The sequence below is a fragment of the Melospiza melodia genome, chromosome 24 (genome assembly GCF_035770615.1).
Source record: "Melospiza melodia melodia isolate bMelMel2 chromosome 24, bMelMel2.pri, whole genome shotgun sequence".
Lineage (NCBI taxonomy): Eukaryota > Metazoa > Chordata > Aves > Passeriformes > Passerellidae > Melospiza > Melospiza melodia.
The window spans coordinates 12,232,221-12,249,551 of NC_086217.1; the positions used below are offsets into that span (position 1 = coordinate 12,232,221).

Below are 17,331 nucleotides of genomic sequence, written 5' to 3' on the forward strand. Positions count from 1 at the left end.
GACCAAGGTCTCTGTGGCACAGCCAGGGCTGCAGGAACAGCTGGGGACCCCCAGCGCTCTGGGGAACAGGGAAAGCCCTCAAGGGGCACGGGGGACAGGGCTGGGGACATTCAGGACCAGAGAGGGGACAAGGACACAGCCTGGGTCTGCTCCCAGTAAACAGCAGCTTTATTCACAGTACTCCCTCAGCCCCTGCACATCCTCCTCCCCAAAACCACAGCCAGGGAACTCCCTGCAGTCTGTGCCCCAGTTACCAGTCCCCAGAGTAACTGGTTTGCTGCCTCACAAGGCACTTGGGTCTTTTTCCCCCTGATGTGATGATGGTGAGGTTTTCCCTGTCCCTGGGGGTTGTGCAAGGCCCCTCTGCCAGTCCCGTGCACACCCCTCCATCAGCCAGAGGGAGAACAAGGCCAGGAGCGTGGGAAGAGCAGGGACAACTCAGAGTACAGGGCATGGGATAGATTTGGCCTCAGATTCCAGGGGAGCAGCGTGGCCTCTCCCTGTGACCCACGCTGGTCAGGACCAGGAGATCACAAACTGCTCCCACATGGGCAGCGACACAGGGACCCTCAGCACCTGAGGGGAGAAGGAAGGTGAGAGCAGCCAGGGGTGTCAGAGCCCAGAGGAGTTCTTCCCCTCACAGAGCCTGGCACAGTCCTGGCCCCACTTTGCAGCGATCCCACAGAGCCACAGCCTGGCACAGCCCTGGTCCCACAGATGCCCCGGGAAGGGCACCCATGGCCTGGGCTTTGCCATCGCTGGGGCCAGACCCCACAGCTGCGCTCCAGGTCCCCTCCTGGCCACCAGCCCTGCCCAGGCTGGCAGCCAGCACTCACCTGGGTGTCACTGCGGTAGGAGAAGTCCCTGACGATGGCACCGTTGGCCAGGACTCTCCGGGGAGGGCTGGTGACCCCCAGCACGGTGACAGCCTCCAGCAGGACCCCGTCCAGGTGGGCGCTGGCCCGCAGCAGCTGGCTGAGCACGGCGTCCTGGGCACACGGGGATGGCACTGTGTGCTGCCAGCCCTCAGCCACCCCTCGTGCGCCCACGGCACACGGAGATGGCGCCCTGCGTCACTGAACACACCCATGTGTGCCAGGGCCACAGGAGCCCTGCCCGGCCCCTGCCAGCAGCTCCCCGTGCTCACGTTGGAGGCCAGGAAGAGCAGCTCGGTGTAGTCGCCCCTCTCAAAGGTCTCCCAGCTGTCCCCATCGTCCCAGAACAGCTCTCCCCTGGCGAAGCCGTCCGGGGTCAGCGCCGCCACCAGGGCCATGCCCTTCCCACGGGACTGGGCAGTGCTGAAGGCGGGTTCCTGGGGCACGGGACAGGCACAGCTTGGGGCAGCGCCACAGCCGTGCCCCCAGCCCTGCAGCCACTGGCATTGTCCTGGCAGCGGTGTGGGCACGGTGCCCTCCCAGGCCGCTCAGACAGGTCACCGTGGTGTCGCCAGGGAGCAGAGGGGGCTCACCTGCAGGGGCAGGATGTGCCCTGCACGGACGTGGACGTTGATGGTGTCCAGGGGCGCTGGCAGGAGGATCCACTGCCCTTTGCTGTGGATGGTGGAGTCCTGCATGGGGACAAAGAGAGGCAAGAGCAGGCACAAGGTGCCCCGGTGCCAGAGCCATCATATGGCCACCAGCAAAGGCAGGGGAGGCACGAGACCCACACGGCCCCAGGGGGCTGGTGGGATGCAGGAATGGGCACGAGGTGCCACGGCAAAGCCCCCTGTGCACACACAGCGGGAGCACCCACCCCTGCGAGGCTGTACCACGTCCCTGCTGGGAAGTAGCCGCTGACTTTGGTCTGTCCTGCCTCCAGCACGGGGGTGACGAGCAGCCCCCCGCCCCACAGGAGCTGGCGGTCCACGGCCCAGGTGTTGGGGTCTGTGGGGAACCTGGGCAAGGAGGGGAGGGAGGGCAGTGCCGGGACACCCTGCAGGTGCTCCCACTGAGCCCCACGGGGCTGGCACTCACTCGAGGAACAGGGGCCGTGCCACGGTCTGCCCGGCACTGTGGGCCCGGTGGAACAGCGTGTAGAGGAAGGGCAGCAGCGAGTACCGGAGGCGCAGCGCGTTCCTCATGGCAGCCTGGGCCGGCGGGCTGAAGGCAAAGGGCTCCTGCGGCTGCGGGAGGGGAAGGGGAACAGCCCGGGGAGATGCTCAGCCCACGGGGAGGGGAACGGCCCAGGAGACGCTCAGCTCAGGAGGGGAACAGCTCGGGGAGATGCTCAGCTCACGGGGAGAGGAACGGCCCAGGGGATGCTCAGCCCACGGGGAGGGGAACGGCCTCAGGAGATGCTCAGTTCACGGGGAGAGGAACGGCCCAGGGGATGCTCAGCCCACGGGGAGGGGAACGGCCCAGGGAAGGGGAACGGCCTCAGGAGATGCTCAGCCCACGGGGAGGGGAACGCCCCCAGGAGATGCTCAGTTCACAGGGGATGCTCAGCCCACGCGGGGAGGAACGAACGGAGGGCACATTTCAGGGATGCTGGATGGACTCTCCCAGCACTGGGGCACACAGCCCTGCAGCTGAACCTTCCCACGCTGGCAGGGCAGCCCTGGCTGGGCCCAGAGCCCCCTGCCCGGTGGCTGGGGGCTCCCAGGGCTCACCCGGGTGCCGTGGTCGTTGTGGTTCCTCATGAAGGGGTAGAAGGCTCCCAGCTGGGTCCAGCGCACGCACAGCTCCTCGCTGGTGTCGCCCAGGAAGCCGCAGATGTCGGCACCCACCAGGGGCACCCCGAAGAGGTTGAAGAGCAGCACCTCTGCAGAGGGCACAGAGGGCACCAGGGCTCTGCAGCACCCGGGCATGGAGCCAGCGGAGACGCCCCTGGCTGTGGGTGAACCCCAGTGCCCACAGGTATCTGTACATACCTGGTATGGAGTAGTAGAGCTGCTGCCAGTCGCTGCCCACGTCCCCAGTCCAGTGCCCGGCGTAGCGGCCGTGCCCGGCGAAGGTGGAGCGAGAGATGATGAAGGGACGCTTGCCCCGCACCCTCAGCAGAGCACTGCCAATGGGAGGGGTCTGCTCAGCCCCTCCCCAGCTGGGGAAGGGGCTCAGGGCTCCCACAGTGCCCTGTGCTCCACACCAAGCCCTCACCCACCCACGCTGGGTCTCTGCCAGCTCTGCACCCCAGCCTGTGCAGGAACCCCGGCAGGAGCCCCAGGCTCACCTGTGGGAGGCCACGGCCTCGCTCAGCCCGTACAGGCTGTGCAGGTTGTAGTGAGAGGACAGGTACTGCTGGCTGGAGGCACAGATGGTGCCGGCCTGCAGGCGGCCCCCGAACACACCTGCAGGGCACAGGCGGAGCTCAGAGCATCCCCGGGCTCCTCCCGGCTCCCCCGAGCCCTGGGCGGGGCTGGGACCCGCTCCTGTACCTGGCACGTACGGGGGATGCTCCAGGTTGTTGTTGGGGCAGCCCTCCTGGGAGCCCTCCACGAAGTTGGACGGCTCGTTCATGTCCTGGGAGGGCAGGAAAGGACGGGATGGCCCCGGTGCCAGCAGAGCGCAGGGCAGGGGCCAGGGCCGGCAGCTGCACAGCGCCACTCACGAGCCACATGCCATCGAAGGGCACTCGATCGTGGAAGTCCTTCACCATGTCGTGCCACCACTCGTGAGTCTCTGGGTTGGTGAAGTCTGGGAACACCGTGGGGCCTGGCCAGACCTGCGGGAGGGAGAGCGTTGGGCAGAGCCCCCACCTTCCCCCACAGCCCCCCAAAGGTTTCTCCCCCACTCTGGGGGTGCTGCAGCCGCTCGAGCCCTGTCTGTGGGCACAGGGGCTGCTCCCCACACGCACCTTCCCGACCAGGGGCTGCCCCGTGGCGTTCCGGATGAACACCCCTCGCCTCAGGCCCTCATCATAGGGCTTGTAGGTGCCAGGGGGCCCCGAGCTGCTGATCCCAGCGTCCTGCAAGGGCACAAAGCCAGGGCAGCAGCAGGGAACGGCCAGCCCTGCCCTCATCACCGCCCTGGGGCAGCTGAACCCGTGCCAGGCTGCCCGTGCCACTCACCACGATCATGATGTACCTCAGCCCAAGGCTGTGGAAGTCCCGCACCATCTCGGGGTAGTCCCTGAAGCTTTTCTTGTTGAAGGTGAAATCCCTCTTGGCATCTGCATAGTCCAGGTCGTTCCACTGCACGTCCTGTGGATGGAGGCACCGTGGCTTGGGCAGCAGCAGGGACCCCTCATGCTGCTGTGGGACCCCAGGGGCTCCCACCAGCCCCCCAGGCCCCCAGGAGCAGCCAGGACCTACCAGGGGGAAGCGAGCTGCAGTCATGTTGGCCACCACCTGCCGGGTGATGTCTGTGGAGGAGTAGCCCCAGCGGCACAGGTGGAAACCCAGGCCCCAGTACGGGGGCATGAAGGGGAACCCTGGAGGGCAGAGGGTGGGTACTGGCAGGGACAGCGCAGCCCTGTGCCCCCCAGAGCCCTGCAGTGCCACCCAGAGCCCTGCAGTGCCCCATGGCTCAGGGCACCCCAGCCATGGCTCAGCCATACCAACCACATCCAGGTACTGCCGCACCACACTCTTGGGGTCAGGGCCCAGGAAGATGTAGAAGTCCAGGATCCCTCCTGTCGTGCGCCAGGTCAGGGCTGGGCTGGGCTGCAGGAGCACGTCTGGGGAGGCACAAGGGCCAGGGGAGGAAGCTGAGGATGAGGACAGCGCCAGGCCCATGCCCAGTGCCCCACAGGACTCACCCATGGCGTTGCTGTTCAGCAGAAACACACCGTGGGCAGAACCATCGTCCTCCATCACCAGGTAGAAAGGGTGGGAGCCGTAGAGGTTGACGTGGGGCTGGAGCAGAGCACAGTGTGGTGCCAGTGAGGCTCTGCTGGAGATCCCCACACCCACCCGACCACCCTGGCCTCGGGTCAGGAGCACTGGCTGCAGGCGCCATCCCAGGGCTGTGCTCCCAACTCTGTCACCTCAGCCGAGCCCTGCCCTGAGCCAGAGCCCTGCAAACACTCCCAGGCAGCACAGAGCTCCAGGGGGACAAGCCTGGGCTGGGGACAGGGGTGCCACGGGTTTGTGCAGTGTTACGGCTGAGCTGAACCAGCACACACACATCTCCCCAGCCCCAGGAGAGGCCGCAGGGCACTCCCAGGAGCTCAGATGAATCTGTGTCCCCTGCCCTCAGCCCCGCTCCGTACCGCAGGTGCCATGTCCCGATTCCAGAGGGTGACCCTGGTCCATGCTGTGTCAAGGAACAGCGGCGTCAGGCGCTCCCCCAGCCCCGAAATGAAGTGGGAGGGCAGGGAGGTGGAGATCTGCAGGAACTGGTCTGTGAAGATGAGGGGTGCGACCGTGGTGTTCAGCCTGCGGGGAGAGAGGGACACTCGGCCAACAGCCGGGAGGGAGGCACCGAGCTGGGGACACCGAGCTGGGGACACCGGTGCGGGGCAGGGACACGGGTGCTCATCACCAAGGGAAATGAAAACAAGTTTTGGGTGAGCTCTGGGATTCCCGGTTCCCTGCCCAGCCATGGAACTGCAGAGGGAGTGAAAGTAAAGCCCCGACAGCCACCCCACTGGTGTCACCGGAGTATCCCTGCAGCCATCCCGGCACTGCGGGGCTGGGCGGGCTCCCATCCCCAATCCCTCGGGGGGCACCGGGGGCACTCACAGGACTCTCCCACTGCTCTGCCGGCACACGACGAGGCCGAAGGGCTCCTGGCTGACCTGCAGCCCGTACAGCGTGGAGGAGGCTCGGCCGTGCACCCGCGGCGTGGCCAGCGGCACCTCATAGCGCGGCCGGGCGGCGTCCCGGAGCTGCGGGGAGAGCGCTCAGCGAGCGGGGAACGGGCACCGGGCACCGGGCAGGGCCAGGCCGGGCACCGGAGCTGCGGGGAGAGCGGGGAACGGGCACCGGGCACCAGAGCTGCGGGGGGAGCGCTCAGCGGGGAACGGGCACCGGGCACCGGGCAGGGCACCGGAGCTGCGGGGAGAGCGGGGAACGGGCACCGGGCACCGGAGCTGCGGGGAGAGCGGGGAACGGGCACCGGGAGGCTCAGGCCGGGCCGGGCCGCACCGTGAAGCGCAGGCGGGCCGGGGTCTCCAGCGCCAGCTCCAGCCGCAGCTCGTCCACCGCTGCCGGCAGGAAGGCGGCGGCCTGGCGGCGCAGGCGGGCGGAGAAGCCGCTCTCGGTGGCCGTCAGGTTCTCGGCGCGGTAGCTGCGGTAGCCGCGGGGGAAGAAGCACCAGGGCGGGCCGGGCCCGGAGCGCGGCCCGGGCCCCGGGCTGTAGCAGCAGCCCCGCGCCTCGCAGCCCGCCCGCGACAGGAGCCGCTCGGGGCCGCAGTCGAAGCGGCCGCTCGGGGACACCTCGCAGGCGGCAGCGCCGGGGCCCCGAGCCGAGGCCATGACCGGGAGCAGCAGCGCCAGCAGCGCGGCCGCCAGCCCCGGGCCCGGCCCCATGGCCCGGCCTGCGCTCCCGGCAGCGGGGACGCACCGGAACCGGCACCGACACCGGCACCGACACCGGCACCGGCACCGCGCGGCCCCGGAGCCGCCCGGCCCCGCCGCTGCCGCCCCCACGCCGGGAAATCGGGATCCACCGGGGCGGGGCGGGGAGGCGGAGCTGCTCGGGGCAGGGAAAGTGAAACGTAAACAGAAACATACCGAACGCATTACAATGGTACGGCTGAAATAAACATTGTACTCGGCAAAGTAAATATTGTACCCCGCACCTGCTTATCTATCTATTTATTTGTCTATTTACAAAGTCTGGAGACTGTGGAAGAATGTAAAAGATACTATATGTATTTTCGTGTATTTTCAGGCTTCCTGCGACGCGAGCTTGGCTCTCAAGCAGTGACTGAGCCACTGCAGAGCCCTTTGGTGCTGGGGCTGTTCCTCCTGGATCTGCTGCACGATGGTGCTAATGGTCTGCAGCCGATCCTCCACTTTCTCCTGCTGGTTCATGCAGGACTCTTCAGTGAGGCACAGGGCCTTGTACTTGCCTTGCCTCAGAGCCTGCAGCTGCTTCTGGCGTGCCTGGTGGGCCACAATCTCCAACAGGTTCTGAGAAAAGCAAAAGAGAAGGGGCTGTGACAGCAGGAAAAGCATGGGCAGGACTCGTGTCAGGTGCTGTGACCATCACGTTGGACAAGGGAAGGACAGTGCTGTGAATTCCCCACCATAACAGCCAAACAGCACCCCCAGCCCAGGTGTTGGAGGGGTATAGACATCGCAGAATTCCCTAAATCAGTGAAATTCCCACATACATAAGGCAACCCTCGCCAGGACAAGGTTTCACCAAGCTGGCTCTTGGTGAGCCCCCAAAACGTGCCCAGTTATTGTGTGGCTCTAACACATTCCAGCACGCCCAGCTGAGGACAGAGGAAGGAGGGGAAGCACAGGCTCTGTTGGCTCACATGCTGTAGGGCAGTGCATGTGCTCACCCATCGTTTCTCGTAGTGAAGATATTCCCTGTCCAAGATGAGGCTCTCAGTCTCATCCTGGAGCTGGCACACTTCCTGCTGCTTTCCTGAAAAGTTGTCTTTGAGGGACTCTTGGATGGTCTCCAGCTCCTGCATGGTTTGGTTGCATTCATAAATGTTCTAGTAAATGGAAGAGAAGGGAATGGCAGATTTCAGTTCTCTAGTTCAACTGCACTCCTGACCATACTCCCAGAGTTTGGGGGATTTTTAATGATTTTCCCTGTGCTGGCACAGGGTCACTGCTGTGCTCACTGCTGCTCTCCACAAGGCCAGCCCCAGCTGTGTGAGCTCCTGCAGCCCCACTTTCCTTGCTCACCTCCTGGATTTCCCTGATCTTCTTCTTCAGGTCCTCTTTCCTGCTTTGGACGTCGCTCTTGGTGCTGTGCTTCAGCTTGCTCTGAGCCTCTGCCCGGTCTGTGATTGTCTCTCTCTGGGAAACACACGCCTCCATGGCCCGAATCAGCATCTCCTGCTGCTTCTGCAGCTGCCCATAGCGCACCTGCCGATGGCCAGGACACAACCCAGCCTCAGAATCCCCAGTGTTTGCCAGCAGCACCCAGGGAAGCTGTCAGGGGGCACATCCCAGCAGCACAAACCAGACATATGGGACACGAGTGCCTGCAGGCCAGATCTGGTGCAAGTCCAAACCTGGTTTGCTGTGTGTGGATCTGGAAGGCAGAGGCCTGGATTATCAACCTGTCTACACCAATACTCAAAATGTTACTCCGAACCTCATTGGCAAGAGCAGAAGCAGAAAAGCAGAAGCATCCTGAGAATGAAGGGGATGAGCTTCTCTGCCAGGAGAGGGAACACTTCCCTAAACCAGTGATTAAAGTGATGCAATATTTAGCAATCAACACTGCACATAAATCAGGGTCACATAACCAGGTGGCAGACATACTGCAATTTAAATAGATTTCTTGGGAGTATCCAGATCCTGCTGAGGCTGGCGTGGGGAATGCAGGATGTGTGGGCTGGATGTGCTCAGTTCAGTCGAGCTGCAGGGGTTTAGAGTCCCTCCCTGGGCCCTGAAGATGCCACTTCTCCAGCCTGTTTCTCATCTCCTGCCTCCTGTTTCAGCCATTCCAAGGCTAAGCACACTGGGTGGCTTCCCCTCCTCAGCCCCCCTTCCCAGAGCCTCACCTGCATCCTCCGAATCTCTGTTTTCATGTCATGGATCTCGCCGTGTTCCGTCAGAGCATCTGTGGTATCCTTCATCTCTTTTGCCAGCTGGAACTTCTTCTCCCACAGCAGGATCTGATGCCTTCAGAGAAGAAAGGGGAAGGAAGGAGAAAGTTAGACCCCCAGTGACCTGCCCAGTGCAGCATTGCCAGTGACTGGCAGAGTCCCCATATGGGTCTTGGCAATGTCCAGCTCACACAGGCTGGAACTGTTAAAGCCAACATCCTCCCAGCTCCTGCTGGCTCCAGAGACTGCTGAAACACCTTTCAAACACCCATCCCCTTCTCCAGGAAGGCCAGAAGCACATTTGCTGGTGCCGGGTCTGGTGACTGCAGGAGAATGGGAATGTGGACACAGTCCCACAGGACTGTGGCACTCTGGTACCTACTCTGCTTCCACCAGGCTGTTCAGGAGCCTTTCCTTCTCCTCAGTCAGCTTACTGTGCCTCTCCTGCATCTCCATGGATTCTTTTTCTGCTGCCTAGATTTGGGAAGAACAAAACAATACAGAGTTGTCAGGCTGAGAAGGTTTTCCAGGATCACTGTTTGCCTCTGATCTGCAGGGGAGGCTGAAACCTGGGACTAAGGTGCCTCAGTACCTTGAGAGACTGCACAAACTCGTTCTCTGTGACAATTCTGCCATTTTGCAGGTTCTCAACGCTGCTGTTGTTCTTGTTGATCAACGTGTTCAACTTAATCAAGTCATTTGACATGTTCTTCATGTGCCGTTCCACATCCTTCTGCTCTTTCATTTCCTGCTGAATTTCATCTATGGGTGAACAGAAAAAGGTCTTAGAATTCCCCTGAGCACTGGGTTGAACAGAGACAAGGTGTGACAAATGGCTATCAGAGCTGGCAACACCTCAGGCAGAGCCACCCCTCTCCCACAAAATGATCCCAGCCAAAATGATTTTCCACAAGCTCAAAAACCAAAAGAAGGTTTTGAAGGAGACTCCTGTGGGAAAAAGTTGTGTTTGGCCAAGGAAAGTGCAGTCATTGCTGGGGACATTTACCTACCCACTCCTTGCAAACCTTATTTAACAAGTGTAACAGGTGACATTGTCACTTAGGGTCCCACTGTCAGGACAGTAGGATCAGTCCTTGTAGGAACAGCCTATAGGTGCAATCAGCAGCAGTGCCTGGGCTGTGGTGTTCCTGCCCACACATGCCAGGAGCACTCTTTGGGGCAGGCCCAGCTTTCCCCACCTGTAACCCTCCCCTCCCTGTTCCCCCTTCACAGATGGACACTTCAAGGCAGAGCTGAACTTTAAGGAAACACCAACTGTCCAGGCGCAGCTTCCTCTGCTGCATGATGATGCTCTGCTTCTGCAGCGTGTCCAGGGAGGTGATCTGTTCCTCCTTCTCCTGTGTCAGCTTCATCAGCTCCTTCTGCTCACTCAGCCAGTACTTCTGCAACGTCACCGCCTCGGAGTTGCAATCTTCTATCTGCTGGTTCAGCCTGTTGATCTCAATCTCCAGTGGGCCCAGTTCTTGCCCCTGTGGAGAGCAAAGTTTGGGCTAAATCAGGCAGAAGCTTCCTGAGTTGTTTACAGCATCTGGACATTCCAAAGGCTGCAGAGGATGTGCCACAGGACTCATTTCCCCATGGGTATCCATCAGGTCTTACCCCAATAGGGCCAACCCTCAAATGACTGAAATCTCACTGCCTGCCCCATTCTCCCCTCCTCAGTGTTTGCAGACTTTTCCAACAAGATCCTGTTTGCTCATTGATGCCATTTGACATTTTCATCAGGTGCAGGCAGGTCCCTGAGGGATCCATGCCAGGCACACCCTCATTTCACAATTCCCTTCACTGCATTATGAACTGATAAACAGAAACACCTGCATTAACCAATGCAGCTTTTAAATCACAGTGCTGGTGCCTGAATGTTTGAACTACCCAACACTTAACACAGTTACATTGATCAGGACCATCTGTGGCCACCACAAAGAATAAAATCAAAACTGGGACTGAAACACAAAAGTACCTACCCCTTGCTGAGAGAGAAGCATCTCCAGCTTCTTGTTGTACAGGCAGAGGATCCCTCCCTTCTTCTCAGCCAGGATCTTGGACTTGGCAATCTCATTTTCCTGGCAGGTGATCTGTTCATTCACATTTTTTATTTCCTTGTCCACCTCACAGAGTGTTTTCTGGTGAACTGTCAGCCTGCAGCTGGTATTGGTTGCATTCAGAATAATCTGGGCCACATCGTTCTCAACCTTGTAAAAATGCAGCTCCTGGGAATATCAAAGAGAAAACACATCAGTGTCCCCAGCAGCCCCTTGTTGGGTTCCAATGCCACTTGTCCAGCTCAGGAGTCAGAGGACTGAGATTCTACTCCCAGCTCTGTACTACAAGCCACAAGCTACTCACGCTGTGTGTATCTTTGCTTCTCCATTAATTGCCAGGTAATACAATACCTACCTCTCCCATACAGCTGTTGGAAAGCATTAAGGAGCCCAAACATTCCCAAAACCTTTAAGAGACCTCACTCATCCCTTCTGCAATGTCTCCCCAGCTGTCTCCAGTTACCTGCCACCAGTAGCAGGACATCACAGCATTGTCCCTTTTGCAGCACACACACCTAACAACCAGCACAGCCCTCACAGGGGTGAGAAGGGCTGGGCTCAGCTTTCTCATCCTTCTAAGTGATCCAGTTACACACTCCCAGAGAGAGAAATACATTGGATTAAAGATTGGACTGTGGGACTGATTGAACAGCTGGACTGTTCTTTGGATCTTCCTCAGAACTGAGAGCTGCCTGCATCCCATTCCATGATGAATCACAGAAATAAAAGTTAGTTAAAATGAGATTACAGAAGTACCACAGGTCCACTGTTTTTCTTTAGTACATAAGAAATGCTAGTGCTTTATACTAAACATTCATCATTGGCCCATTTTTTAAGCAAAGGACAGTGTGGTTTGTGTCAGGCCTTTTTGGCCAAGCTCTCTCACACACACCAGAACCCTGCAATAAGATCACAGGGAGAACCAGACTGGACAGGCAAACTCAGGAAAGCTTCAATGCACACCTGAAACCAGAGCAAAGGCACTGACAAACCCTGCTGGGGACCCAGTGGTCCTGCCTTGCCCTCCCAGGGGGGGATGCCATACCAGGTCGCTCTTTCTGTTCCGAAGCTTTTCAGCCAGCTGGGAGAAGTGCTTTGCAACTTTGCTGGATATCCTCTGGTCCTGGAGCTTGGCCATGATTTCACTCTCTAGCTGCTCGCTGGCATAAGTTCCCTTCTGTATCCCCTTCCTGATGGACAGCAGCTCATTCAGGTGAGCAGCCTGGTCCTGAAAGGTGGGAAGGCAGACACAGCATCACTACAACCGTCTGAGGAAGGGCATTCAAAAGGGATTGGTGTTCCATGGCCTGTCCTCACCATCCTGGTCCTGCTGAGGGCCTCCTCTGTCTCGTGGAGAACACGAGTGTAGGTGCCAGCTTGGACCTGCAGGGCCTCCTGCTCCTGCAGGCACTGGGCAATCAGCTTCCTTGTCACACTGGCATCGTTCTGGGAGCGGTTCAGCAGCCTGACCAGGCTCTCATTCTTCTCCTCCTCTTTCCTGATGGACTTCCCACAGCCATGGATGTCCCCTTCCAGGGACTTGAGGTCACGTCTGTAGTTGCTGGAGGGGCAAAGAGGATGGAAAGTCATCACAGGGATTGGTGCTGAACAGCCACCCACAAATTCCTCTTTTCAAGCATGTTATTGCAGCAACAACTGCCCAGGAAGGATGTTTGTAAGGGCTCAGCTGCTGTGACAGTGCAGAGTCAGCAGGAGATGGATGGAGACATCAAGATTTAAAAGTAAATGTGTGTAGGGAAATCGATTCCTTCTTTCAGTGCTGTCCCAGCCCCCATTCCAACCAGGATGTCACCATATAAAAGCAGATTGTTTGTTCTCAGAGAATCAGTCAAGCTTTAAGGCTCATGAGCAAATAAACACTTCCTTTGCAATACAGGGAGGTTTTCCTGAACGTTTCCAAAGGCCTCACAAAACCCTGATAATGAGAGATAAACCCTTCCTGACATCCAGGTCGTTGGAGTAAGAAATGTTGCAAAGGTGAGAGAACTCTTTTAAAGGAATAAAACACGATCATAAAAACTCTAAGCAGCTTCAAGAACGCCCCACATTGTGAGGGAGAGATGTGGTTAGGATAAACAAAACAGCAACAAAGAAAGTGCGTCTCATCCTTTAAATTTATTAAGTACTTGAAAGCAGGGAACTTGTTCTGCCTGACACACCCTGCCCACACAGGGCTGAACCCACAGGAGACTAAACCCCACTGGAATCCCTTCTAGGATCCCTCCTGCCCAAATCTGAGCTGTCCTCAGGGCCTGCTTTCGGACCATACCTCAGCAGCTCCTGAGTGACAACATAGGCCTCATCCCTCTGCTTCATTCCAGCCAAGCTGCTGTTCCAGTGCTCCATCAGCTTCTTTTTCTCCATGTTAATGGCCTGGACCTCCAGCCCAGCCTGGGAACAGAGACATGGCAGACAGGATGAATCTACACCGTGTTTAAAAAAAGATAAAAATTGTGTTACAATACAATTTTTTTTTCTTTTCCTGTTCATAATGTGCTGAGCAGGATCAGATTCACCTCCGTGGCTGGTTCATTTCTGAGCAGCCCACAGAGCACAGTTCTGCATGAAAAAACTGCTGAGAAGGGCAGGAGGAAGTGATTTACAGGCACTTCTTAAGGACAAAGGAAAAGAAAAAAACCTCCTCATTCTTCCAAACAGGAACAAACTGTGAAACTCTGTCCCACATTGTGCACAGCACGTGAGCACGGGCCAAAGGGGTCAGCCCTGCCAGGGAAATATTAACCCCAGGGGACAAGGGCCCTCCTACCTCAGTGATTGCCTGCCGGGTCACTTTTGTGTCCTCTGCCTGGGCCACAAGCTGAGCTTCAAACAGAGCAATTTGTTCCTGCAGCTGGTGGACTCTCCTTGTCAGCTGGTCCAGGAAAATGTCCTACAGAGCCAGAGCCAAACAGCCCAGGGTGAGTCACAGCACCTCAAACCAACTGTGTCCTACTAGAGTAATATCAGCTAAAAAAGGAATTAATAACGATATCCGCTAAAAAAGGAATTTAAACTGGCAGCTGGGTTACATTGGAGTCCTACTGAAACGTTCCCATTCATGCACAAAGGGCTCAGGACTGCAGCAGGGATGACTTGCAGGAGAATGAAACCTTTGCTGACTGTTTATTACTCTAATTGCAGCAGTAAATTGATAGGTCAGCTCTGAAGCCACAGTCCCTCCTGTGAGCCCTGAGTTCACCTGTCCAGCTACTGGGAATGTCAATAATGTATATTTGAAAATCCTTTGTTAAAACCCTCCTAACCCACTGTATTTCAACAGTTTACACGGAATTCTGCAGAGCAGTACCCGTGGATTGTGTCCTGGAAGGCAGCAGAGGGAGCTCCAGCACCGACTGGCTCTGCTCATTCCCAAAGTTCACTTTCCATTGTGAAATTCTGTGATCCAGAATCATTCTCAAGACCTGTACCCGTGATATTTCTCCATTAGATACCCTCCTTCCCCCACACCCCTTCTCCTCGAGTGAAGAGTGCTTTACTGTCCTGAGCCTTGCAAACCCTCTGGGCAGTGCTGCCATCCTGGGGCAGGCAGGGCTTCTCCTCCTTTTCAGAAAAGCCTCTGGATTTACTTTTTTTTTTCAGTTATTTGAGAAAAAAATCCCCACTCATTTTCCATGATTCAATCACTCCAGCCTTCCTCCTGACAAGGTGGCACATCCCCCAGGACTGACTGCTGGCACCTGCATTCATTTATTTCAAAGACAGCTTTTCTTGGTACCTGTTTTTTCTTCTCCACCTCAGCCCGGATCCTGTCTGCCTCAGCCCTCCTTGCTGTCTGTTTCATCAGTAAGAGCCTGTGATGCATCTCCTGGTCCATGCTCTGCACGTAGAGGAGCTCCAAGGCCAGGTTTTCAATCTGGGTCTGCATTGTAGAAACTAGGGGACAAGGGGCAAAATAGTTATAGAGGAGTTTGTTTGTAGGGACAGAGAGGTTTGTTTGTAGGGACAGAGAAGTTTGTTTGTAGGGTACACCTTAAACAGAGATAAAAGAGGAAGAAATACAGAAGCTCCTGAAGCAAAACCTCTCACACATCAGGTAACCAGCCCTCCCCAGCACACACATTTACATCAGCTCTGGAGTACAGCTCCACAACCAAAGATCCTGACAAGCAATTCCCGCACTCCCAGCTCACAGAACTCCAGGACAATCCATTAAACTTTCCAATGAGCACGTTATTCCTGATTAATTATTCTGCTGCATTTTCCAATCCAGCGCTCGCCTAAATTCCAATTAATTTCTGCACGCAGCCCTAGAATTGGGAAACCCTGCCAGGAGTGCCCGGGTCACCTTTCTTGCGCTCCCCCTCGGTGCTGTGACACATTTCCTTGTGAGCAGCCCTGAGGGCCTGCAGCTCCTCCTCCAGCTGCTGCCGTGCCTCTGCCGCCTGCCACCAGCGCTCGTGGCTCTTCTCCAGCTCCTCCTCCAGCTGCCCCAGCTGCTGCTGGGCCCCATAGAGGATCACCCCCAGCTCCTCGCGCTGCTCCTTGCTGCTCTTCATGGCTGTTCTCTGCAGACACAAGAGATGGAGGGCTGTGTCCCAGCAGCTTGGGCAGGAGGGGCGGTGGGGAGGTGAAGGAGGGGCTGGGTACCATTCCATGCAGGTCCAGGTTCACTTGTTCTATCTGCTTGGTGAGGTAGTTCTTCAGGGCAGCCTGGAATCTTGTCATCAGAGGCTGTAAAGGACAGTAGTAGAGCTTGTTAATATTAATACTTGTGTAAATAGATTATGAAGGAGCCTCACTGCTACGTCCCCCACCCAATAAAACAACTTATTTCTGCCACAGACTCTTGTGTGCTTATTTCAGCTACTTTAGCTATTTTAGCTGCACTCACTGCAAGTGAGAGATGGTACAGCGTGGGTTTGTGCCGATGCCAAAAAGTGAGAATGTTTGAGAATCAGAAGAGCCACATCTGAGAACGCACCCTTGCTGCAAGGAGGGCTCTTCTTCTTCTCCTTCTCTTTCAGGGGCACTGCAGGGACCAGATTTACCCAGTGCACTGCTCACTTCTGAGCCAGCAGCTCTGGGTCAGCACTGAGCGGCACAGGCAGCAGTTAATACTCCGGCCAAACTGATTTTCACACATTTCACACTCAGTGCAGCTGAACAGCCACTGCTTCCAGCTCACCTCACAGGTCTCAGAGAAACACAAACCCCAGCCCTGCAAAGAACAAGATCTGAAGACTCCTCACATGTTCCGGGTCCAGGACGAGCAGCTCTGTTTCTCCTTTTTTCAGCCTCGGTCTCCTCCTCTCCGGCTCCTCGGCCGCCCTCTCCCTTCCTTGGCTGCCATGGGCGCCGGGGAGCTCTGAGCTCGGCACTGCATGGTGAGAGCTGGCTCCTGCTCCGCTCCCTGGGCCGCAGAGGAGGGAAAAGGCAAAGCACGGGGTCAGGTTTCACAGCACTGTGCCTCTGCCAGGGTTACAGTGACCACAAAGGGACACAGCAGAGCTGTGCCACAGCCACCGGGGTACCTGGCTCGGCTGCGGGTGCTCCCGAGGGAGGGGGAGAGGCTCCTCCACCTGGGCCTGGCTGCTCCATGTCGTCCTGGGCAGGGGGACAAAGGTTGGTCACATTCTGCATTGTCTGGGGAAGGCTCAGCGGATTTTTCATGAAACACAAACCACCTTTTCCATCTAAACCTATTTATCCCTAAAGACCTGCTCGTTTTTGTAATGGGACATGAACAATGCAAAAGGACCAGCACAAGGGCCTGGCTCTGCAGCCTGCCCTCCCAAAATGTAATTACAGTGTCCCACTGGTGCAGAGCCCAGGAACAGCCCTGCAGCCAGAGCTCTCCTCCTGCAGGGAGAGTGACTCTGTTTGCTCCTCCAGAGGAACACACTCTCCTGGTCATTGCCACTCTTCCCTGGCCTGGCACTCTGCACAGGTGAAAAGCAGAGCAGCACATGGCCATCTGCATTTCATTCTAATGCTGCGGTATTTTTTGCCACAGGGCGCAGGAGTTTAATTTAGAAGTTTAATCTCATTTACAAAAATAGTCATCCAGCAAGCCCTGAGATCGTAAAGATCCTGACAAAACCTCTCCACAACACTTACAGTTCCACGTGCTTCGAGTTCACATCTATCAAAAAAAATCCCTTACAGATTTATTAAAGAAATTCTTCCAGCCAGCACAACATGTAGCCTGATTATTCTTGTTCTTCTTCCTCTCTTTCTTTGTAAAGGACTGGGCATGGGGGAGGTACCGGGCCGGTGGTGGAGGGAACGGGCAGTGCCGGGCTGCAGTGGAACCGGACCGGGCAGTACCGGACCGGGCAGTACCGGACCGGGCAGTGCCGGGCTGCAGTGGAACCGGACCGGGCAGTACCGGTCCGTGGTGGAGGGGACGAGACGGGGACTGGGGGAGCAGTGGGGCGGTGCCGGGGCGGGATGGGATGGATAGCACGGTGCGGGCCGGCGGAGGAGCCCCGGGCGGGCAGTCCCGTCCCGTCCCGTCCTATCCCATCCCATCCCAGCCCGGCTCGGCCCGGCCCGGCCCGGCCCGGTCCCGACTCACCCGCGGCGGCTCCGCCATGTTGCCGTTGCCAGGTAACGCATCAACACCCGCTCACGTGACCGCCCGGGCCGCACCACCGCGGCCCGC

At 57.7% G+C, this 17,331-nt stretch overlaps 2 protein-coding genes across 3 annotated transcripts; both read right to left on the bottom strand.

The window, feature by feature from the left end:
- Positions 1–145: 145 nt before the first annotated feature.
- GAA (alpha glucosidase) lies at positions 146–6,409 on the bottom strand. Its single transcript, XM_063175633.1, has 19 exons — positions 6,026–6,409; positions 5,621–5,766; positions 5,149–5,314; positions 4,696–4,792; positions 4,495–4,614; positions 4,250–4,368; positions 4,007–4,138; positions 3,793–3,903; positions 3,547–3,660; positions 3,374–3,458; positions 3,169–3,286; positions 2,870–3,003; positions 2,609–2,760; positions 1,974–2,122; positions 1,753–1,894; positions 1,469–1,567; positions 1,148–1,312; positions 837–989; positions 146–576 (listed from the first exon to the last, which is right to left on the bottom strand). Exons 1-19 carry the CDS (start codon positions 6,407–6,409, stop codon positions 517–519), a joined length of 2,646 nt encoding a protein of 881 aa, XP_063031703.1. The 3' UTR covers positions 146–516.
- A 257-nt stretch (positions 6,410–6,666) lies between these two features.
- On the bottom strand, positions 6,667–17,271 carry CCDC40 (coiled-coil domain 40 molecular ruler complex subunit). Of its 2 annotated transcripts, XM_063175854.1 has the most exons (18): positions 17,245–17,271; positions 16,199–16,271; positions 15,917–16,077; positions 15,315–15,398; positions 15,013–15,232; positions 14,443–14,600; positions 13,474–13,596; positions 12,976–13,097; positions 12,003–12,246; positions 11,731–11,913; positions 10,608–10,853; positions 9,899–10,112; positions 9,215–9,384; positions 9,005–9,096; positions 8,578–8,698; positions 7,751–7,933; positions 7,396–7,554; positions 6,667–7,015 (listed from the first exon to the last, which is right to left on the bottom strand). In XM_063175854.1, exons 1-18 carry the CDS (start codon positions 17,260–17,262, stop codon positions 6,770–6,772), a joined length of 2,817 nt encoding a protein of 938 aa, XP_063031924.1. In that variant the 5' UTR covers positions 17,263–17,271; the 3' UTR covers positions 6,667–6,769. The 2 variants fall into 2 exon arrangements, with proteins under 2 accessions (XP_063031924.1, XP_063031923.1); XM_063175853.1 differs by lacking the exon at positions 17,245–17,271 and having other exon boundaries at positions 16,199–16,537.
- Positions 17,272–17,331: the final 60 nt, after the last annotated feature.

Bases quoted from the DNA above. Each gene is read 5' to 3' on its own strand.
- GAA (XM_063175633.1), bottom strand. From the start codon at position 6,409: ATGGGGCCGGGCCCGGGGCTGGCGGCCGCGCTGCTGGCGCTGCTGCTC. The intron at 5,767-6,025 runs GTGCGGCCCGGC...CTCTCCCCGCAG, and splicing joins CGGCCCGCCTGCGCTTCACG to CTCCGGGACGCCGCCCGGCC. The intron at 1,895-1,973 runs GTGAGTGCCAGC...CTCCTTGCCCAG, and splicing joins GCACGGCCCCTGTTCCTCGA to GTTCCCCACAGACCCCAACA.
- CCDC40 (XM_063175853.1), bottom strand. From the start codon at position 16,337: ATGAAAAATCCGCTGAGCCTTCCCCAGACAATGCAGAATGTGACCAAC. The intron at 14,601-15,012 runs GTGACCCGGGCA...CTTGTCCCCTAG, and splicing joins CGAGGGGGAGCGCAAGAAAG to TTTCTACAATGCAGACCCAG. The intron at 13,098-13,473 runs GTAGGAGGGCCC...CTCTGTTCCCAG, and splicing joins CCCGGCAGGCAATCACTGAG to GCTGGGCTGGAGGTCCAGGC.